Raw genomic sequence first — 25,133 nt, 5'->3', positions numbered from 1 at the left:
AAAACAAGAGGGGAAAAAAATGGAGGTATCGCTTCCTGTAAGCGTTTTTATTTTCCCATTTTTATTTGGGAGCTCAGTTGGAATTTAGATAAGCGTCTTTAAAGAGGAATGTCTTAAGGTGTGTTTTAAACTTGTTTAGGGATTTTTCAGAAAGAAGGCTCGATGGCATTGCATTCCAGAGAGAGGGCGCGACAGAGAAAATTGTGTTTCTAGTGTAATATAAATCCTTGATTGAAGGGACTGTTAATAGATTCTGGTTAGTGGATCTGAGGGCCCTGGAAGGGGTATGTGGGATGAGATATTTATCTAGGAAGGCAAGAAGATAAGAAATCTTGATCTTAAAGACTAAGGGGTCCTTTTATCAAGCCGCGGTAGGTGTTTAACACGCGTAATACCACACGTTAAACCGCCTGCCACGTTAGCCGCTAATGCCTGCATTGAACAGGCATTAGTTTTTTAGCTGGCCATGGGGGTTAGCATGTGATGAAATGTCCGACGCGCTAACCCCGCTAGTGTGGCTTGATAAAAGGACCCCTAAGAGAAGAATCTTATAAGTTGTTCTCTGAAAGACTGGTAACCAATGAGAATCTCGAAGTAGGGGGGTGACATGGCCATATTTTTTAGCATTACGATTGAGTTTAATGGCTGTATTTTGAATTAGTTGCATTAGACAGGTTTCTTTTGAGGTTATTCCATGGTAGAGTGAGTTACAATAGTCTATATGTGAAATGATCAAAGAGTGAATTAGAATTTGAATAGAGGTGTCCAATATTTCAGTGCCCATCCATGGCCAATCAGATTTATGTTGTGCCCATTCAAAACATGACTGATAAAGACTCCAATTGTAATTTGAAAGTACACAGTGCTTATTTTCTGCATCTAGTAGTTTCAACAACTTATCTGGCACCTGGCTTCTAATAAGTCCAATGAGAGTCTCCCTTATATGTCTCTTTAACTTTTAAATAATTTGTAGTTCTTATCCCTCTCTTCCCTTATGTTCTTAGTTTTGTTACGTTTGTCAATAGTCTTGTCAGACCTGATTTTTGTTATTTATTGTATTGTTCCCCACATTTAGTAATATTATTATTATGTACATCGCTTAGAATTATGATTAAGCAATTAAGCAAATCTCCATTAAACTTGAAACTTCAGGGACATGTAGAGCTCAAGAAAACCGTTTGTCTCCAGTAATCTTTAAACCGCCAATTTGTAGGAGCCTATTCTAAAATTGGTGGTCTACAATGTATGGTGAGTCCTCAAAAACCCACTGGATCCAACTGTATGTGACACCAATAGCCCTTCTGCCTGCAGGTGTCACCCATATGTAGGTATAGTGGGATCTGATTGGATTTTGGAAGGCTTACATATTCCTTAATAAGTGTAGTAGTGGGCCTGATTTCCAGTCTCTACAGTATAGTTCACTACATTGCCCGCTAGGCTATTCCAGGAACCTGCTTGCTGCTGTACTAGGATTGGGCATAACATCTGCAGATGGCATACAGTCAAGTATGTACTGTTGGGTGGGAGAGGGTTAGTGACTACTGGGAGAGTGTGGGGAGGTCATGCTTTCATCCCTCCAGTGGTCACCTGGTCAGTTTGGGTACCTTTTTGTCACTTATTCATTGTTAAAACAGGTCTAGCCCCAAATGTCCAAATTGTGTCCTGGACATATTCTAAAATGTTTATTGCAGAAGAATGGCCAAATCATAATCTTGCCCTAGTCCTGCCCAAACCTTGCATCTAACACACCCCCTTAAGATTTAGATGCACCGCAGACAACCACCATAGAAATCTGTCTACAAAATGCTTTTTGAAAATAGCAAATTGGAAGGGTTTGGTGAAGAAACACACTCATCTGCCATTTTATGCCACTTTCTGGATGTTTTTCTGTTATGAAAATGAGTCCCAAAATGAAATACCTTAAGTGCAATGGCACTACTTGTATTGGGGGGGGGGGGGCACATGTCCAGCGTACCCCTATAGAGGAGGTATTAAGTGATTCTGCATTACCTGTATATTCAACAGTTAGTATATGCTACCTAATGTGTACCGACTGCCATGTGCAGTCCCAGCTCATTCTATGCCCATACCCTGCTCAGAATCCGTCCCATCACTCGCTAAGCAGTTAGCACCAGACTTTTACCATACAGGCTGATTTAACATGTGCTAGCTGGTAGCATGGACTATAGTTTACAGTTAGTATATTCTAAAACAGGGGTCTGAAAGTCCCTCCTTGAGGGCCGCAATCCAGTCGGGTTTTCAGGATTTCCCCAATGAATATGCATTGAAAGCAGTGCATGCACATAGATCTCATGCATATTCATTGGGGAAATCCTAAAAACCCGACTGGATTGCGGCCCTCAAGGAGGGACTCCGAGATCCCTGTTCTAAAACCTATACTGCCTAAAGTACCTTGGTAAACATGACCCTAGACTTGCATTTTGGAAAGGGCATACAAACCAGAATTGGGATGGCTCAGATCTGTTATTATTTTAGAACAGTCTGGCATTTCTTTGTAAGATGTTAAAACTCAATAAAGATTGAACGAAAAAAAAAAATAAAAAAGGCATGCATGACTGATTTAAAAATACTGATGTATCTTCTGAACAGAGTCAAATCGGTTTCATGGAGGAAAGGTTGATCTACAAAAAAACCCATGAGTTACATAAATAAATAAATAGAAATCTCTAAATATAATCCAGTTTAACATGCCCAGCTTTCATTTTTTATGTGGTGACAGGAAACATATGCAAGGAAGAGAAACAAGTGACAATCTAGGATCTTAAAAGAAGACAAATGTGGCAAAAATATCTACATATGGAAAATAAAGTTTACAAACTAAGCATGCCTTAATGAGACAAATCCAGATATATATAGTTAGTACATCCATAATCAATTATTAGCTGTTTTTAGCTGTTTCTAATCTTTATATCTTCCTAAAATATCTGGCAGGAAGTTTTAAAATGATTTATAGTTTGGCAAATGTTCAGTCAGTATGGTTTAGCAGAGATTATGCTTGGTAAATTATCATTTCTTAAAAAGGAATGCACCTTTGAAATCATCTTCCTGTACCAAAGTTTACTTTAAATTAATGGTGAAAAAAGGAGTAGGATGGGAAATACAAAAGCATTTCAATGGGTAAAAACATGTTTTACCTGTGTAAACAGATTTTTATAAAAATCTTCTGCCTGAAATGAGCTGAACTTTTTCTAGGGAAGGATTAAGGACAGGCAGGCTGGATGGGCCATTTGGCCTTTATCTGCCATCGCGTTTCTATGTTTATTTTGTTTTAAATCCTTACACTAACCACAAGACTTCTACATGAGACACACTCTTAAGAATGTCCATAGTACCTGGAGCTGCCAGCTGTCAGCTGTTTGGTATCCTTGCTAGTTTCAGATTTGGGGGAAAGGGACAGCAAACGTGGGATTAAGGAACCATCATGCCTTAATCCCTCCATCGGACTGCTGCTCAATCAGAACACCTGTTTGTAACCTGGACAAGCCAAGTACCAGGTCTAGGTGACTAGAGCTGGATATCTATATTTTGGACCCTCCTTAGTCCTACCCAAAACACACCAAGACAACTCCCATTTGCCATATGGATTTACTGCAGTGCTAGACATCCATAGCCTGGTTTTATATAATCGGGATTTGAACATCCATGCAATATGGATATCTAAATGCCAGTTTTCAGACATCCAAAACAAGAATAGAACTACTAAAATAACCACCATAATTTATCCAGGGCTCATTGTCACAGTGGAAGAGCTATGTTTTTATGCCTATTTTTACTTTGAAAATTTGGAAAAGCTCAGAGAGAGTTGAATATATCTTGTTAATGCATGCACATTTATAAATGATTCTCAGGATGGATCCTTTAAGTACTACACCTTATATTTAGGTCCCTTTTTACAAAGCCACGGTAACAATGCTGCCATGGAAAATGCACTGAAGCCCATAGGAATTAAACTGGCTTCAGTGCATTTATCACAGCAGCATCTCTCTACTGTGGCTTTGTAAAAAGGGCCCTTAATATTTTGTCACGGATAAGTCAGCTTATATCTTGGTAAATGGAAATGTGAGTTTTGTGATCTAATGAGGTTTGAAAACTGCAAATTTTTTTGACTTGTTTCAAGATCTTTTTTAAATTTGGGTTTCATTAACTTTTTTTTTATTACATATGCTTTTTTTGTAACCTGTTTGGGGCTTTTCTGGAAGGATAGGTATTAGTATTTTTGGAAAGAGTAAACAAGCAATTCACATCAACTCAATTCACTCCAATGTGCGCTCCAGGTTGCCCAAAACTCAGTGGTCAGGACTTTGTTTAGATTGGGAAGACGGGAACATGTGACAGAATACTACATAACTCTGTACTGGTTGAAGTTGAGGGATAGGATACATTACAAGTTATTGATAACTGTTCACATGTGCCTGCAGAATCTAGCTCCCAAACATTTTATTCCGAGTATTCTGCCACATGATCCGTCTCGTTCGCTTCGGTCTACAGAATAATTAGATCTGCAAACTCCCTCTGTAAGAGCTGAGGTTATCATCCAGGGATAGTACATTCCACTGTAGTGGGCCGAGGGAATGGAATAACCTCCCTGGGTGCATTCGTCAACAGAATATGCTAAATTTCAAGAGTTTGCTTAAATGGTATCTCTTGTCAGATAAAATGCAGGGTATGACGTTGAATGAATAAGAAAGAATAGAGAGTGATGATTGTAAGGTGCTAGTCACCGATGTATTTTATCGTCTGGTATTTTGTTTGTTTTGTAGGTGTGTCTGATGTTGATCTGGGTTGTATTGTATATTTTTGTGTGTAAGTTTGTAACCCGCCCTGGATAAGGGCGGGATATAAATAAACAAACCAAACCAAACTCCACTCAGCATTATATAAACCCAGTTTAATATTTTTTAACATGCATATAGCTTTAAGTTTGTGCCTGAAGCAATAAAGAGTGAATGCTTGGATCAAACCACTAGACTATTTCTCTATTCTGTAACTGTCTGCCTATATGCTTTCATACCAATATGGTTGGTATGTATCATGGTTGGATGTATCATGTTTCTTACCTTCATTTCAATTTGTTTAGTTTCTGTGTTCTGAAAAAGTAGCTTTACACGAGTTTTTCCATCATCTGATGATCCCTTGAGCTGTGAAAATTTAAATCTCCAGAGCACATTCTGCAGTATATCAAAGAGAATATTTTGTATTACTTAATATCCCATTTGCCTTATTTTTATGGATCAGTATTCTATTGTAAATTGAAGGAAGATTATCCATTTTTTTTCCAACATATACATCTACTATAGGTAACAAGGAGCCATAGTCAATCCTTTACTTCAGAATCAATAAAAATTAAAATAATTATTTTATTGGAGAATGTAATGTATACATAGTCATAATATGCAAAGATCCTTACGTAGGATCTTGCATGCAATGATCCTTACATAGGAAATTGCAATACAAACAGAATCAAATATCCCATCACATAATCATAGGTGCCATAGCTCATATTAAAGAATTCCAATTAATCTACAAACATTAATCTGCAAACAAAAAAATAATTAAAGACAACAAAATAGAATTCAATCCTACCCTATGATAAACCTATACTAGGAGTACACAATTAAAGAGAATACAGTGGTACCTTGGATTACGAGCATAATCCGTTCCAGGAGCATGCTCATAATCCAAAATGCTCGTTTATCAAAGCGCTTTGATGCGTTCCCCCCACACGAGAACCAGAATTGCTCTCCCGAAGGCCCCCCTGCAATCCAGCACCTCCCCCCCCCACAATTCGGCACCCTTCCGCCCCCCCCCCGAAGCGATTGGGCAACCCCCGCCACGATCCGGCACCCCCCTGCCGCTTCTTACCCTCATCTGGGCACCGGCACCGGCATGTCCTGTGCTTGGTGCCGGTGCCCGAAGATCAGCCTCCTCTTCTGCTAGGCCTTGAGCATCTGCGCATGCTCAAGGCCTGCGAGTTCACGTTCTGAACGTCGGGGGGTGCCGGATTGCAGGGGGCGCTCGTAAATCGAGCCATGCTCGGTTTCTGAGGCACCGATTTTGCAAATGTTTTGCTCGTCTTGCAAAACACTCGCAAACTGGTGCACTTGTAAACTGAGGTACCACTGTACATATAACTCCTCCTATGAAATTCACCTAGGAACTTTTATCATCAAGAAACATTTCTAATCATATGAGTTCAAAGAAGACATAACTCTTCCCTTGCCAGCCAATCAAATGCTTACATTTGACATGTTAAATCACAGTCTATTATTAAAGAGGTTATCTAAACTAGGAATCACAGGACATGTCCTACAATGGTTTCAGGATTCCTTACAAATAGTTGATACAGATGGAAGGATAGAACCTGCTCTAATCACTGGACCCCATCATGTGGAGTACCACAAGGATCCCCTATTTAACCATTACTATACAACATTTTTATGACCACTCTAAAATACAATTATACTAAAACCTGGAAAATGGCTACTATCATATCCAGATGACATTCTCCTTGCAGTTCCTGTGAATTTGAACCCAACTAACCTTATTAACCGAATTAGCCCAGACCTTAATTAGAGTACAAAAATGTGCAACAAAGCACCATCTTAAACTAAAATGCTAACAAACTGAAACTACTATGGTTTGAGCTACACTGACAAATGGCATCCAGCTCAACACTGAGAGATCATCCAGGGTCTTGGGAGTCATCCTAGACAGCTCACTGACATTTGAAAATCAACAACCTAGTTTGAAAGTCTTTTGGCACACTATTAAAGCTGAGAAGGGTTAGACCCTACTTGCTCCACCAGCACTAAAGGATACTGTTGCAGTCGACGATCTTGTCACTGCTAGACTACTGCAAAGCACCTTTCTCAGGACTTCTGAAGAAATTAACAAAAAAAGACTTCAACTAGTACAGAACACAGCAGCAAGACTAATATTCTACACATCGAGATTGGATCACATCACACCACTACGTATAGAGTTACATTGACTCCCAGTAGACAATTGGGTTGATTTCAAACTCTGCTGTTTAACATTCAAAATCCTGCATGGAGAGACTCCCGATAGCTTCCCCAGATTTGCAGAATTATTAGGAAGATATATCAAACACAAACTACCTGATACTATCCTTCCCATCCCTAAAAGGAGTAAAATATAAAAGGATTCACTGCAATTCGTGTAATTATTAAACTACGAAAACATAAAACTCACTACCCACAGAGATTTGCACATGCACCACATACGCCCTGTTCTGTAAATACCTGAAAATGTGACTCTTCCAGAAATACTGGCTAAAAGCCTAGCTGGACCTAAATTTTAATTACCAAGATTTTGGGGTAAAAAAAAAAAATAAAACTGGCCCAAAAATAGGGTTTTGGTTTAAATTTGAGTCTACTTCTGTAGTTTAAAAAAATATCCAAATTTAAGCCTACCGGGGCTGTGGGGAATGGAGTTGCGGGTCAGGGGTAGTCCCGACATGCGAGGCAGGTTTCTGATTCCTCCTGGCTGCAGCCACGGCAGTCCCCCATGCTGTTTGCCGGCCACCAGGAGGAGGGGGGAGGAGGAGTCAGGAGTCAGCAGCGCTTCCAGATTGTGAGCAGCCCTGCCTCTGCTCCTGTCCTGGTCCCGCTAAACTGGCTGGCAATAACAAATACAAGTATATAAGGCAATAGCAGAAATATTTCTTTTCCAAGGTTAGACTTCAAAAAGTATCACATACACAACCTTAGATATAGGTATTATTCCCGTTTAGGACCTCAGCGGTTTCAAACACTATCGGCAGTATTCATGGAACCGGCATAACAAAGGGGAAAATACCTTGATAAAGCCCCCTGGGCGAAACATAGCCTATGTTGGTGAAGAACCCCTGCTATGCTTTTCTAAAAGAGATGAGTACCTTTCTAACTTATCTATAATTAAAATATTTAAATAAGATAAATAATTTTAAAAAATATATATAAAATAAGACTGATGAAGACTTTAGTGCAAACAACTCTGTGAATGAACTGTTCTCACAGCTTGCACCGCTGAGGTCCTAAACGGGAATAATACCTATATCTAAGGTTGTGTATGTGATACTTTTTGGCAATAACAAAGCCAGGCACCACGGGGGGGGGGCCTTCCCTCTTGCCAAATTGCTAGAGGCTCTGCCCGTCTCGATCCCGCCCCCCCTCTGAAGTTACTTCCTGATTTTGAGGGGGCATACTCTAAGACCTGGAAAAATCTACCCACAACTATCAAGACAGAACCTATCTACCTTGGTTTCCAAAAGAAACTGAAAATTTCCTGTTCAAGGACATATATATCATTGACACTTATCAAAAAATTTCACATTTCCCTACATTGCCTTCTTGTTCACACATCAATAGAACGTCTCCAGATTGCCTCTTTACATTATTTGGAAGACATCTCCATTGGCTTGATTGAAGTCCTAATGATGTTTATGATCTCAATGTCCTGCATTAAGCCGGTAACTACCTCATATTCCTATCTCTCTGCTGTAATTCTATATCTTAATGTAGCCTCTCATATTGTAAGTCACCTTGAACTTTGCTAGGCATAGAGTGACCCAGAAACAAAAGATTAGATTAGACCCCTAGTATGTGTCAAGTTAGGATAAAAACTTGTATTGCGAACATGTACTGAAATTTTTATATGTTAACCTCTAGCCTGTTCTAAGCTCTCTGGGGACAACGGGATAGAAAATGAATTAAATAAATAAATAAATATATATTCTTCTGAGAACTAGAGCATGAATGAAAGTATAAAGAGATAAACCTGGAGAAGAAAAAAGAATAATAATTTCCTTTTTAACATTAGAGGTATCAGCACCAATGCAAGTTTTGGGTCCAGGCTGACTTTCAGATTCTATGTACGGCACTGAAATCGTGTCACAGAGCAAAGATGCACACACACATATAAATTGTTTAATGAGCCATTAATGTTAATCAGTTGTTGCAGTTAATTAGCAATAATTGGGATTTGCACACACATCAGTATTCTATGAGACTAGGCACCTAAATCCTCTAGTGCAGTGGTCTCAAACTCGCGGCCCGGGGGCCACATGCGGCCCGCAAGGTATTATTTTGAGGCCCTCGGTCTGTTTATCCTAATCACAAAAGTAAACTAAAACAGTTTCTTGATCATATGTCTCTTTAACCATAAATGACAATATTATTATTAAGACTTAGCCAAAAGGAAAGATTTATAAACTAGAAAGAGTTTTACCTCATGCAAAATTGTCATTTTTTTTCTAAGGCCCTCCAAGTCCCTACAAATCCAAAATGTGGTCCTGCAAAGGGTTTGAGTTTGAGACCACTGCTCTAGTGTAACTCAGAAGGGAGTGTAACCAGGGGACGGTCAAATGCCTTCTGAAAAGCATGGTTTTATAGAATAGTGCCATTTCCGCATCCAAACTAGCTATATTAACCGCCGTTACCACATTCTCTGGCAACATATTCCAGAGTTTAACTTTTCTCTGAATGAAATTTTTTTTCCTCCTATTGGTTTTAAAAGTATTTCCCTGTTACTTTAGCCTTTCCTTATATGAGAGGAGTTCCAGCTCTTTTATCATCCTGGTTGCTTTTCTAATTCTGCTATATCTTTGAGATATGGCAACCAGAATTGAACGCAATAATTAAAGTGAGGTTGCACAATAATGTTTTTGTAGTTTATTATTTATATTCTGCCTTTAGACAAGGTGGATTACAACCAAACTTGCACAATTAAAAAAACAAAACAAACATGTCAAAAAACATCAAAATTGCCGATACATAAAAAAGGCATCAACCATCATACTTCATCTTACAAAACAGATGATGCTTTAACAATACAGAGGCATTATATTATTCTTAGTCTTATTTACCATCCCTTTTCTAATAATTCCTAGCATCCTGTTTGCTTTTTTTGGTCCAATGCCACACATGGGTGGAAGGTTTCAGTGTATTGTCTACAATGACACCTAGATCTTTTTCTTGGTCACTGACCCCTAAGGTGAACCCTAGAATTTGGTAACTGGTATATTGCTATATAGTCTGATTTCTTCTCGAAAAGGGAAATTTGAGAAAATTCTCTTCAAAATTTGCAGGTTAGCGATGTTAGGGGCCATGGAAGTCCTCATAGCTGTTCCCTTGACCTGCTGCAAAAACTTTTCCAAAAGCAAAAGTAGTTTCTAGTGAATGCTATCCTCACTAGGTTGATAATCAATTGATTTGGGATCCTATGATGGATTGATCTAACCCTCAATGTGTCCCTAATGATGACAATGTCTCCTCTTGAGAGATGTTAGTGTAGAAGGTATCTGTATTTAGAGTAGCTAGAATGATGTTAGTTAAATCTCCATCAAAATCCATTAAATCTCCCTCTCCTTTTGCCCTTGTTGGAATGTTGTATAAACTGATCTATCTCTGGGCCTTTTTCCTTTTCCCATAACTTATGTAAAAATGATCTTGAAAGGTCTGCTATTGCTGTATTCAAAGAAATGGATTGTGGGGAGATAAACAAGACTATAGAATCACTATCTCCAGAGCTCTCCTTCTGACCTGGGTAAAACTCTTCTTTTTAAAAGGCAGGTCATCTAGGACCTGTACTATGGTTTCTAGATCTCATCCAGAGATAGATACTACTACTCTTATAACCTTGATCATCTCGTCTTAGTTTATCCTTCTTAATTTATATTGGTTTCTTTCTAATAACTACATAGTTTCCATCCTTCTTTTAATTGTCACATCTTTTTCATTTATGCCAATTTTTAATACATCAATTTTTTCTTAGCAGTTTCAAATAGCAAGATCATTAAATCTAATGAATGTTTGAGGATTGTGCTCCACTGTTCTAAGAATTCCTAATCATTGCACATTTTGGACTTTTTCATAATTCTAACCCCCTCTTTTACTTTGGTAGCATTTTTTAGCGGGCGCTGCAGATTAGCGCGCGCTGCCCCTGCGCTACACGCCAAGAACTAACGCCAGCTCAATGGTGGTGTTAGCATCTAGCACACGTGCTAAAACCGCTAGTGCAGCTTAGTAAAAGGAGCTCAAAGTCTCCTAGGAATCCTTTGAGATTTACAATATGCAAGAATTGTCATATGGTGAAGTTCGTTCCTAATAACATCTTTCTTAACCTTTATATATTCAGTCTGTAAATCAAACAATAAAACTTCTGTAACTTTGTTTTCAAAAAATGGGGGGCACTGTAGTAATTAATGCAGGCAATCCTAGTAAAGCTTAGAACATTATCCCAGGAGCAAAATGCCATGATGCAATCTTGGAGGTGGCGATATGTAAAACAAGAGAAAGGTCTCCGGGAGAATACCAAGGGTAAACAAATAGAGATGATCAGCAAATGGTCACAAGATGCATTCAAATATAATCTGACATGGTCGTGTTTTGGCATGTGTTGCCTGTATAAGGGATGGATATTACAAAAGCTAGCAATGTTGATAGACAGACTTGGACATAACTCAATTAAGCTGCCATGTTTGTATGGCCAGTCTACTAGAAATGCTGGCCTCTCCTACATTCCGATGACTTATTTTGTGCACTTTTCTTTTGGATATATTTTTTTAAAAAAATGTTTTCAAAAGATATATGCACTATGCACAAACATCCATTTTCTTTTTCTTTTTTAATTCTTTATTCATTTTCAAAAATTACATTAAGTGTTAAATATTTTCATTCACAGTAACAATAAATACATCACTTATAAACAATCATTGGTACATTACATAAATTCTTATCCCTACCCCTCTCCCATCCCTCCCAACCATATACTCCGTTATTGTATGATATATGTAATAATAAAATACCCCCATTCCTACCTCATAAACTGATAAAAATAAGGGAAATAATTTTACTTAATCCTGACAATATTTTATTAATTGTTTCCACACATCCTGAAATTTCTTAAAATATCCCCTTTGTAAAGCAATAAATCTTTCCATTTTATAGATATGGCATAAAGAATTCCACCAAAAGTTATAATTTAATCTCCTCCAGTCCTTCCAATTATATGTGATTTGCTGAATGGCAACACCAGTCATTATTAGTAATAATTTATTGTTATTTGCAGAAATCTGACTTTTTGCTCTCATTTCCATACCAAATATCACAGTTTCATAGGATAATGCCACTGGATTATCTAATAAATTATTAATTTGGTCCCAAATTGATTTCCAAAAATTCATAATATATGGGCAATGAAACAATAAATGATCTAAAGTTCCTGCTTCTAAATGACAATGGCCAAAAAGAACCAAAATACAAATATGAATACCAATATCGACAATAATGTAAATTACAAAAAATTGGTATTAATGGTGATAATCTGTCCTTGAATAACCCTGGAGGTGATAAAGAAAAATGTGCTTCCCCAAATTGGAATTAAAGAAAACAAAATAAGTGAAATAAATAAAAAGGATCAATCAGTACGGGCCCAATACCCTCGTTTCAACCATTGGCCCCGGGCAGGTGTTTATGCAGTGTCAAGCACTTAGAAATAAATCTAAATAAACCCTGCCCCGTACATCATATTATCCCTTTAATGTATATAATTTATATAGAAGAATATAAATATATATTACCAAATAATTGGAAGCACAATCATCTCCAGATTAAAACAACAGGAGAGAAAATCGCCCCAAAGAAAATCTCCCTGAAACCTAATATAAGAAAACACAAAATGTGAAAAGTGAAAAAACCAAAATATAAAAAATGACAAAAAATCGTCAAAAAACCATACAATATCCTCAGTCTATTTCAACAAACCACAGCGCCAAAAGCCCTGTGTACCTGTCACTGATAGTTCGTGAAAATAGTAATAAATGGTGAAAAACAGTGAGATACTTAGCTCGATGAATCAAAAACGGGACAGAGTTCAAAGTTCCTCAATCATAGCTGTTCAATTCCTCTTGCTAATCGGTCCCGCTTGTATGAAAGGTGCTCATTGGAAAATCATGGCTATCAATCCATTCGCCATGACGTTTAAATTGCTCAGTCCCGTACCATCAAAGGGCTGTTCAATAATGTTCGCTATAAGTTTTGATCGTTCTTTGATATAGCTCACTGTTCATTTTTGCTCACTCGACAGGTCCTGTTTCAATATCCTCATCAGGAGGGAGCAAGAAAATTAATGAAATGACTGAAAATTTTTTTCAAAAACGCCAAGTCCTGAAATTGAAAGGACGAAATAGTCCCCGGCAGCGGCACAATCAAGCTGCTTTGACAAATGAATGTCTGAAACAAGGAGTTCTTATAGAACGCTTTAAAGAGCCCCACCTGAAACAACGCATACGTAATGACGTAGGAGAAAGATCAACAATACATGAGAATCAAAGTAATACGAAAGTAACCGTTATGTGAAACATTTATCAACGTTCTCATTCAGGCCATGTGGAGAGAATGCTCGTAAGTTGAAAATCCAAAAGTTCTCTCTGACCAATAGATGATTTTGTCTGTCTCCCTTGAAAGTAGTAGGAATTTGTTCCAATACACACCACCTAAGTTGGACAAATGTGTGGTGGTGTTTTAGATTATGAGCCACCATGGGGGCAGTTAGTTTTTCGGTTTTAAGACAACTCCGGTGTTCAATTAATCTAACTCTGATAGCCCGACTAGTACAGCCTACATAGATTAGACCACAAGGGCAGGAAATCACATAAACTACGTATGTAGAAACACACGAAGTTACTGCTCTCAATTGATAGTTCCGCAGAGTTTTGGGATGTGTCCAAGAATTGCCTTGATGAGAAGTGGTACACACCGAGCAATGACCACAAGGGCCGTGACTTCCTTCTGTTATCGATGGAGAATGATAGATGGTAAAGTCCGAGGAAACCAGATGTTCAGATAAGTTTCTGCCTCTGGTGAACGCAATGCATGGGTGATCTTTGAAAGCCGGATGTAGTTGTAAAACATGCCAATGTTCATGTAAACTCTGGGCTACCAGTGCAGAATGAGTTGAATGGGAGATAACACAAACTTGATTAGTAGATATCTCTTTATTTTTTTGAATAAGAAGGTGGTCTCTGTTGGCATAACGGGCGTGCAAGTAGGCTTTCCGGATAACAGATTCAGGATAGCCTCTATTCAGGAATTTATCTTTTAGAATTCTGGCTTCAATTTGAAAATCATGTAAATTAGTGCAAATCCTCCTGGCCCGTAAGAATTGGCCTATCGGAATCGCCGCTTTAAGGCGTCTAGGATGACAACTGGCATAAGATAAAAAGTTGTTTTTTTCAGTATGTTTATGGTGCATCCTGGTAGAAAGACTGCCCTCTTCACAAATAACTTCAGTATCTAAGAAAGAGATACTGTGAGTATGACAGGTGTGAGTGAACTTAAGGTTGGTTGTAAGAGAATTAATCCAAGAAATGAAAAGCTGGAGGGACTCCTTGGATGATGTCCAGATGAAAAAAATATCATCTATAAATCTAAACCAGCAAGCCATCTGTCGAAAATAAGGATGACGACTATTAAAGAATTGGTATTATAAATGATGTTGTCTTCAGTAATGTCCCTGGAAAAGATACCAAAAAAAAAATAAAAATATATATATATGTAAACCTTAAAAAAACTAAAAATGAAAAATTGCAATCAATCAAACAAATCAAAAGAAACAATCAGTACGGGCCCTGTGCCCTCGTTTCAACCAATGGCCCCGGGCAATGCTTATACAGTGACATGCACTTAGAAATGAATCTAAATAAACCGTGCCCAGTACATCATATTTATTCTTTTGAAGCGTGTCAAAAAATGAAAGATAATAATAAATAATACAGGAGTGAGAATACTACCTTCCCCAAGCATGGACTTCTGAAGAAAAAATCATTAAAAAGAATATCTCCCTGAAACCTCGTATACAAAAACACCAGAATGTGAATAATTATATGAAAAAATCATAATACAAAAAATAATGACTCAAAATCATCAAAAGCGTTCAAAAACAAATAAGTGAAAATATACAATGTCCTCAATCTGTGTACCAAAAATTCAATGTGTCTATCAATGGAAAATCTAAGAAACGTGATGAAAAGTAGAAACCAGTAAAAATCAATAAAAAGATAAAAATAAGGATGGACATATAAATATTGTTCCTCAAAGTTAGTCATAAACAAGTTAGCTATGCTGGGGGCAGCCGTGGTGCCCATGGCTACCCCTTGATTTTGTTGAAAAAAATCTTGATCGAACTTAAAATAGTTCCTAGTAAGAACTAGAGTAGCTAGGTCCAACAGGAACTTGGTGGAAACTCTGTCTGAAATGTCCCGTTGGTTTAAAGTGGACTCGACGACTTTAAGAGCTTCGATCTGAGGTATGCTTGTATAGAGGGACACAACGTCCAGAGTTACCAGGATGCTGTTAGAAGAAAGGAGACCAATCCCTTCGATTCTTCGGAGGAAATCTGAAGTATCCTTGATATAGGATCTGGCCTGACAAACAAAGGGTTGCAAAAAATAGTCAAGAAATTGGGACAAAGGTTCTAGTATGGTGTTCTTCAGGGAGACTATAGGTCTGCCCGGGGGAGAAGTAAGGGATTTATGGATCTTGGGAACAGTATAGAAGACAGGAGATTTTCTTTGGGGTGATTTTCTCTCCTGTTGTTTTAATCTGGAGATGATTGTGCTTCCAATTATTTGGTAATATATATTTATATTCTTCTATATAAATTATATACATTAAAGGGATAATATGATGTACGGGGCAGGGTTTATTTAGATTTATTTCTAAGTGCTTGACACTGCATAAACACCTGCCTGGGGCCAATGGTTGAAACGAGGGTATTGGGCCCGTACTGATTGATCCTTTTTATTTATTTCACTTATTTTGTTTTCTTTAATTCCAATTTGGGGAAGCACATTTTTCTTTATCACCTCCAGGGTTATTCAAGGACAGATTATCACCATTAATACCAATTTTTTCTAAATGACAATGCCAGCATCTATTAGACAAAGAACTATCTAATTTTTGCAATCTAAAAGGGGTCCATAACGCTCTATGTAACAGAAAAAAAACAAGTTTGTCTCATAGATGCCGACATCGTACATTTCATCCTCCAAGACCAAATTCGTGGCCATTGAGATGCAGTAATTTCATGCTTAATCTCAATGCTCCAAATATCTCTTAAACCAGTTTTTAATTTCTTCTTAGCAAATCCACTTAATACTTTATACCACTGGCCGGCCTGGTGACCCAAGAAGTCTGTCTGAAAACAAAGAAACTCCATACTATAATGATTATTAAGGTTTTTCCAATCAGGGAACCCCGCCTGAATGGCATGCTTCAATTGCAACCATCTAAAATTTTCTGATTTATTAAGTCCGAACTTATGTTGCAACTGTGAAAATTCAAGCATAGCACCATTAGAAATAACATCATCCAATATACGTATTCCTGCTACCATCCAATGCTTCCAGACTAGCCTTTCTCCGCCAATTTGAATCTTGGAGTTTACCCATATAGATTGATTTGTAGATTTGTAAATTAGAATAGTTGTTAAATTGCTTACATATCGTAACGTTTTCCATGTATCTGCTAGTATTCTGTTGTCCTTACTGTAGCTAGGCATTTTGATACTGAGAACATGGCAGTCGCAATGGAGACATGAGTTGCCATTCTAACCACAACCAATCTAGGAGTTTTTCCATGAGTTCTGGGAGGATCCAATACATACTTTGGCACAAAATATAGGCTTGATGGTACCTATAAAAATTTGGAAAAATTTAACCCTCCCTCTGAAATTGATCTTTGTAAAGATACCAAAGCCACTCTAGGGGTTTTACCCAGCCAAATAAATTTTAACAGAATGCTATTAACTTTTTATAAAAGGACCCTTGAAAATATACCGGCAACATACCCATCTGATAACAAACCACAGGCACAATCATCATCTTAATAGTTTGGACTCTCCCCCACCATGAAAGGTGTAAAGGATTCCATTGCTCACACATTTCCGTAACCTTCTGCAATAACAATTTCTCATTTATTTTCATTGTATTTTTCAATGTATTTTTAATCCAAATACCTAAATATTTTATTCCATCTTCCTTCCAGAGAAAAGAAAATGAATCAAACAAACCTTTTGTACAATGTACATTGAGTGGAAGAATTTCTGATTTAGACCAATTTATCTTATAACCTGAAAATTTCCCAAATTTCTCAATCATTTTAAGTAAACACGGAATGGTTGTCTCAGGATTCCTTAAATAGAGCAAAATATCATCCGCATAAGCTGAGATCTTATATTCTCGGTCCTTATAGGGAATACCCTGAATCTCCTTCGCCTGCTGAATAGCTAATAACAAGGGTTCTAAAACAATATCAAAAAGCAAAGGAGATAAGGGACAACCTTGTCTAACTCCCCGTTTCAACCGAAATCCTTCTGAAAAATTATTATTAATATACAGTTTAGCAACAGGGGAACTATACAATGTTTGAACCATTTGTATAAATCCTGAGCCAATACCAAACCATGCCAATGTTTGGTACATGAAGGTCCATTCAACATGATCAAAGGCCTTCTCTGCATCAAGAGATACAGAAAAACCGGATCTTTTAAGGCTTTTGACAAATTCAGCATATGACATGCAAGCCTAGTGTTAAAATAACATTTCAACAAAACGAAAAAAAATAAAAAAAATGTAGCAATTAAGACATACTTATAGAAAGTATGTCTTAATTGCTACATTTTTTTTATTTTTTTCGTTTTGTTGAAATGTTATTTTATACTCTGTACAACGCTTTGTAGAATCGAAAAAGCGTTTAATCAAAAACTAAATAAACAATAAACAATTAGAAGAATGCCTATGAGCAACAAATCATGTTTGGTGCATTCCAATAATAAAAGGAAGAGCTTTAGCCAAACGTATAGCCAAAATTTTAGCTAACAATTTTCCATCAACATTAATTAAAGAAATAGGCCTGTAGTTTGAAACCACTGTAGAATCTATATTTGGCTTAGGCAAAACTATGGTTAACGATTCTGCCATGGTACCTGTAATACAACCTTTATTTAGTTGAGACTGAAATAAATTTAACAGATATGGCAACAAGGTAATTTGGAATGATTTATAAAACTCAACTGTAAAACCATCACCACCTGGAGCGGATCCAACTCTAAGGGACCTCAATGCTATCTGCAATTCATTCATCAAAATTGGTTTTTCTAATTTTTCTTTTATATAATCAGGAACCTTCGGTCCTTCAATTAAATTTAAAAATTTGAATCCTTCCCTTTCTTTATCTAAATAAGGCTCATAAGAATATAGTTCTTTATAAAACTTCAAAAATTGTTTTAAAATAGAATCAATTTGAGAATAAGAATTCCCTTTACCATCTTTAATTGCAATTATCTTACTTTTCCTTTTTTTCGCTTTCAAATAATTTGCCAATAATCTTCCCGCCTTATTTGAATTTCCATAATACAATGCTTGTTGAGAAAATAGATCTTTTCTAATCAATTTTAAAAGAAATCTCATTATACTTTCCTTTCACTTTCAAGAGGTCCTGTAATGTAGAATATTCCCATTTATCAATTAATTTCGATTCTAATATCTTTATTTTTTGTTCCAAATTAGAAAATTGTTTTTTAATTTGTTTTTTAATATGAGCCGAAAATGAAATAATTTGACCTCTCATGGTTGCCTTAAAAGCATCACATAACGTTTCCATAGAGATATCTTCCGTATTATTAATTTGAAAATAATCATTCATTTTCATTTGTATTTCCTCTATAAAATTTGGTTCCACCAGCAATGTATTATCAAATCACCATATAGGTCTACTATCTTCTTGATCAAGTATTTTAATTTTAATCCACACACCCCCATGATCAGACAAAATAATTGAATCTATGACATCAGAGAAAGGGCAGGACCGCGGCAGAGGAAGCAGCGCAGGGCTCAGAGAAGGGGCGGGACCGCCGGCAGAGGAAGCAGCAGGGCTCACTGGCATCGGGAACCAACGGTAGGCTGCTTCTCCGTGTGTGTGTGGGGGGGGGGGGGGGCTGGGGGATGAATCGAATGTCGGGGGGGTGCGAGCGGTCCTTCAGGGTGGGGGGTGCGAGCGGTCCTTCAGGATGGGGCATCAGGCTTTCAGGGCTGGGAGATGAATCAGACATCGAGGGGGAACTATGTAAAAAAAAAATTGTACAACGCGCTCATGCATATAACGCGCATGGTTATGTTCGGTTTGTAAAATCGTGTATAACGCGTGCGTTATATGCGTGAAAATACGGTAGTAGTCATTTATATCAATCCACACCAAATTCTGTACCATCACGACCCCCTCAGGATCAATATCAGTGCTTAACTCTAATTTCAGTGAACACTGATTATTCTACAGCAGCACCCACTATTAATTCAGGAAGCAGGCAGATTAGTGCTATATATATCTATTAAATAAAACACTAAAAACACTCTACTGCTGGATCCAAAGAATGTTTCTGGTTTTGACATCACATTTTCTTGCCACTGTATCCCATTAAGCAAACAAAGTTATAGTCATTAATCAAAATCTTGGTATCCATTTTCAAAAGCAAACAAACAAAACCAAGATAGTCTTGTAGTTTTGAAAATGGACATGTTTAGTACATGTTCCGCAAAACATCTAAACTCTGATTTAGATCTCATATCGAAAATACCCCTCTAAATATATTCTATCAAATGTTGTTTTTTTTTTTTGTATCAGCGAGGAAATAAATCTCACTCTGGAATTTAGGGGACAGGGGAGTCAGAGTCTGACTTTGTCCAACTACTCTATGCCCTAGTATTCTCCCACATGGATTACTGCAATGCGCTATTCAATGGTCTCACGGCAAAGAATGTACGATGGCTCCAGTGTGTTCAAAACACAGCAATCACAGGTTTCTAAAAAACCTCCATGTTCATGACCCTGTCTCCCAGGCTCTAGTGTTGGCTCACTGGCTGCCTGTAGCTAAACATTGAGTCTTCAAGGGCCTGATGCTAGCGTTCAAATCCTTGCACGACATGGCACCGGGCTATGTGATGGCTAAACTTCCTCCATATGTGCCAAACCGGTCCCTCCGCTCCCTGGATGAAATACGCCTCAAAACGCCCCCTGGTCATGCCTTACAACTACAAACTGTCAAACAACGGTCCTACTCCCACTTCAAACCGAGCCACCAGAATCAACCGCCATCACAGATCAGATCTCTTGAAGGTCTCCTCAACTTCAGAAAAGCAATAAAAACATACCTCTTCATCTGATCCCCTGCCCTTGATCCATGGACTACAAAGAATTGTATATTGGTAACTGAACCAGTCTGTGACATGTAAGGATAACTACACCTAATATGTGCCCACTAGGATGAAAACTTGCATTGTAATCTTGTACTGACATTATGTGTGTTTAATCTGTAACCCGTTCTGTGCTCTTTGGTGACAACGGGATCGAAAACGAATTAAATAAATAAAAAAGCAATAGCCTCAATATCTAGACATCTGCACCATTTCCTCAACCCTGTCAGCTCAAAATAAATAAATAGAATACTAAGAGGAACTGTGCTGATTCAGTGTGAACTGCAAAGGATTGATAAATGCTAGCAACAAAATTCTGGAGGGAAATTCACACGATAGTATTAGTGCTACATTGATTGATGTGATAGCTTGCTAAATCTATACTTCCTTCTATTGTAGACTATAAAAGTGGAAGAACCTGGCATGTTTATAGTGTTTCACCACTATCTAGTAGTCAAAAAGTAAAGTGATAATGGAATAACAGTACTTCTCAATTATTAAAAACATTCAGCAGCAATGAATGTGCCATGAGAAATATACTTAGCTTGCTGTTTTCTTCTAATGGATAAACAATTTTTTCATGAAAGCTTTGACCAGATACATCTGTTAGATTGCATTTTTTATTTTATTTTATTTTTTTTAAGGCAGACTATACAGATAGAGGCAGATTCTGTAAACGGTGCCCTAATCGGCGGCCGCCTACAAAAACCGTGCCACTCGTATGTCAGTCTCACTACAACGCCATTTTCAGAATCACGGTTCCCGTTAAAGGAAGGTGCTGGTAATATAGGCCAGGGTTTTAAAGGCCTAAATTACTGGCGCCTATCTTTGTCGGAGAATCATGCCTAGTGGCATCTAAAGGCATTTCCAGCCCAAACCACACCTATTTTGACCTTAGGTGCCATTAGGCGCCTCTGTAGATGCGATTTGGGCACACTTTTTGTAGGTGCATATGGGCACCTACATTTTAATTTTAATGTAGTCAATTACACCCCCCCCCCTTTTTACAAAATCGTAGTATGGTTTTTAAAACCAGCCATGGTAGTAAGAGCTCTGACGCTCATATGAGCGTCGGAGCTGTTACCACCATGGCCGGCGCTAAAAACCATACTACAGTTTTATAAAAAGGGGGGAGGGGATTAGTGTGCCAATTAAATCAATTAAAACAAGCTAGGTGGCGGCAGGGTGCCTACCGCCATCTAACTTATGGCGCTGTTTGTAGAATCTGCCCCATATTGTCTTAGGCTAAGGAAAAAATAGATTTTACTGCTTTCAGAGTCTTTATACTCAAGGACTGATAACATTTTGGAGTATGTGCTCACATTTTGTGGTCATGGCTACATGACTAAATAGCCAAGAAAGAGGGTCAAAATTTCAGCAAAAAAATGATTTAGGAGTCCTTTTACAAAGCTGTAGTAACAAATGGCCTCAGTGCACTCTTAGACGTGTCATTCCCTTGTGCCAAGACCATTTTTTACGACGGCTATACAAAACTTTGATTTTCTACTTTTTCACGAACGGCTGTGCTCTGTTGCTCTTGGCGTGCGGCCTTTTAGAAAAAAATTACTGTGGAAACGCCACCGCCTACTTTGGAGGTGGTAAGGTCTTCTACTTTATCTGTGTGCTAACTGATTAGTGCACAGCAATGTAGATGCATTAACTGGTTAGCACAAGAATGCCAACTCCCCGCTCCCAACCTGCCCCCCTAAAAAGTACATAAGAGCAATTAGTGCACCATTAGCAAGCACATCTAAAATCTAACACAGAACGCATTAGCATGTCACACATTAGGATGTTTTTTGCTGTGTTAAGTGCACGTTAGCGGGTAACGCAGGCCCTTTCACTGTGGAGGATCAGCCGATGGATCCCTAGAAAATTATTTGCCCTCTTAAAACCTGCTCAGCTGCTCAATACCCTGTCTGATCACCGTGGCCCTTTGTGGCTACTGCTGGGGCAGTGTGTAGGTGGAGTTGAGTAGGAGCCAGTAGTTATCTGAGCATGGCCAGCCATATTCGGTAGCAGTGCTTGCATCGCTATGCTAGCAGATAGGAGCAAACAAAAGGCAGTCCTATCTTTGGCTGCTTAACTATGTGAGTGCTTCACTAAATGTCAGCGGCAAACAGTTGAGAGAGAGACTGCTGATTCCTGTGGGTGGCCCTGAAGCAATGGCGATCTTGCCACAAAATGATTGTTGCTATCTATGTTAAAACAGTTTGTGTCAATTTGGTAGTAATTGACTTACCTCTAGGCTTATTTAACCTCTGTGCGAAAGTTATTTTTTTTACTGTCGATGAGGTAAGGGTGGGTGAGTTTGGGTTCACACCTCCAACGCTCGGAGGCTTTTTCTTTCGCTAGTTAATTATTGCTTTGATGCACTAACCTTACCTATGCAGGGTGCTTAATTTTGTTTTGGCACTAAATAGCAGCCATCACCTGCTTAACTTCTGGACACGGCCTGACATTGAATATCTGGGCTTAATTCTATATGTGGCTGTCGGTGACAAAAAACGCTGACCACATCCAACTGAATAGTGACTCTAAAGTTTTGTGTTTTTGTTGTTTTTTTTTTTTCCCATTCCCTGGAATTCTGTGGAGCTGGGGGAAGGGAGACAATTCTTGCTCAATTTCAAGGTGAGAACCTAAAACCACTCAACCCAGCGGTATATAACACAATCACAAAAAAATAGTAGACAGACATTCATGACATGAAGTGTCTTCAAAGACTCCAACAGTGAAGACTACTAACAATAAGATAAGTTTTGTGGTCTATATTTTTCAAATTTTGAAGCATATGCACAGTATTTTTCTGAAGGTTTTTGAAGAATTAGTCTATCTTCAGAAGTGTTTGGTGAAGGGTTCAAATTAGCTTTAAAAACACTTTAAAAAAAGAAAATATTGGCCAATGATTGGAGCAGGAGTATTATAACTACGCGGATTATCTCAGCTTGTGACTTACTGCTGTGCGTAGGCTCCGATTCTGAGGCCGTAGAATAAGCCTATAAATTTTGATGGGCTAACAATACTGATGTGTATTGGTTTGCAGTAGTGGTATTTCATACTATTTTTTGTCAATTTCAAGATGTTCATATTTCAGGCTGTCTGAGAAAAAGTTGATATTCTACTTTGTTTAGAGACTTTCAATATCCTGAGCCTTGTGGCAATAGTTAGCATTGAATAAATCCTCTTTTGGACACCTAACAGCACTGGTATTTACTTTCCCCAGCAGATTAGGTCTTGTTAATACATGATTCTCACTGTAGTTAATGAGACTAGCCTTTAGAGACTCTAGAGAAACATAGCTTAAATATTCTCTCACTGAAAATTGGGTGAATTCTGGGAACACAGTTACTATTTTTCAGATATGTCCCACAGATTCCTATTGCACCCAAATAAACAGGGAGGAAAATGTGCATAGATGGAGGAAGAAACATAGAAACATGATGGCAGATAAAGACCACATGGCCCATCCAATCTGCCTATTCACAGCATCTACTATCGCCTCCTCTCCCAAAAAGATCCCACATGCCTGTCTCATGCTTTATTGAATTCAGCCACAGCTTTGTATCTACCACCTCTTCTGGGAGACTATTCCATGTATCTACCACCCTTTCTATAAAAAAGTATTTCCTTAAATTTCTCCTGAGCATATCAACTATTACCTCATCCTATGCCCTTTCATTCTGGAGCTTCCTTTCAAATGAAAGAGACTCGCCTCATACACATTTATGCCACTTAGGTATTTAATCGTCTCTCAACAATCCAAATCGCAATAACAAAATATAAATACAATCAGCAAAAACTTGTTATTAGGCTAGTGGTGGAGATACCCCATGAAAGTACATTTATAATAAGTGGAGAAAAAGCCTCAACTTAACAATATATGGACGGCAACCCAATGAGTTCTTAAGCCAGTCCTGCTCTGTATCATAGGCAAAAAACTCCACAAGTTTCAAAAAATAATTTTTCAAAACGGGACCAAAGCCACCACTGTGAACAGGGAGCCAGAAAAAGAACAAAACAGTTCACTTATCTTCTGACAATGGCACAAACAGCAGCGAGTAGATCTTCCTGCTATAGCACTTCTCACGCTGACAAAAGACAAGGAACTGGATGTCACCATCAAGGCTCTTGTTTTGCTGAACAACGGCTGCATCAGGGCAACAAGGCTCTTGTTTCGCCGAACAATGGCTGCGTCAGGGCAATCACATTCTCTCCTGCTCCGCCAACACATGGCTCAGAATGGCGCTGGAATTTATACTTCCGGGTTCATAGGGATCACTGTCAAAAAACTTTATTTACTGGAACAAACGATCTCACCATCAGTAGAAGGCACACCATTCTACTTTCTGATTAAAATCCATTAGGCCAGATAGTTTTCAAAAAGAAAATAGATCGCTGTTCACTTTGATATAACAATCTTTTCACATCTCCACGACGAGCTGTAAGGGGAATATGATGTAATACAAAGCACCTAAATTCCTCAAGAGTGATTTTTTTCAACACAATGTGGTGTGAGTATATCTACATGTCTTGTGTGAAATGTTAGAACGATGTTCAAACAGCCTTGTTTTAAGACTGCGTGCAGCATGTCCTATGTAGCACAGATCACAAGGGCAGAGTATTGCATAAACTACTCCAATGCTTTAACAAGTAACAAACTGGGTCATCCTGATACATTTTCTTCTGGGTATACAAATTTGGTCTCCTTCATTTAATAAAGAACAAGCAGTGCACTGGTTACACCGAAAAAGTCCAACCCTCCCTCTTTCCTTCTTTGTTCAAAAATCCGCAGGGCACAGCAAATCTTTCAAATTTCTATTCCGAGCGAATGCAATTTTACAGTCCAAATCCTGACAGTTTTGTT

The 25,133-nt window shown here is 38.1% G+C and overlaps 1 protein-coding gene across 1 annotated transcript in view; it reads right to left on the bottom strand.

Moving 5' to 3' along the window:
• Positions 1-25,133, bottom strand: part of SNTG2 (syntrophin gamma 2) — a 391,266-nt gene that overhangs the window by 2,468 nt on the left and 363,665 nt on the right. The window contains exon 17 of the mRNA XM_033937548.1: positions 5,079-5,189. Coding sequence (XP_033793439.1) covers positions 5,079-5,189 — 111 coding nt within the window. The remainder of the gene's footprint in view (positions 1-5,078; positions 5,190-25,133) is intronic.

This window comes from Geotrypetes seraphini, chromosome 3 (assembly GCF_902459505.1).
Source record: "Geotrypetes seraphini chromosome 3, aGeoSer1.1, whole genome shotgun sequence".
Lineage (NCBI taxonomy): Eukaryota > Metazoa > Chordata > Amphibia > Gymnophiona > Dermophiidae > Geotrypetes > Geotrypetes seraphini.
The sequence above is the reverse complement of the archived record's forward strand: the minus strand, read 5'-3'. Positions and strand labels throughout refer to the sequence as shown.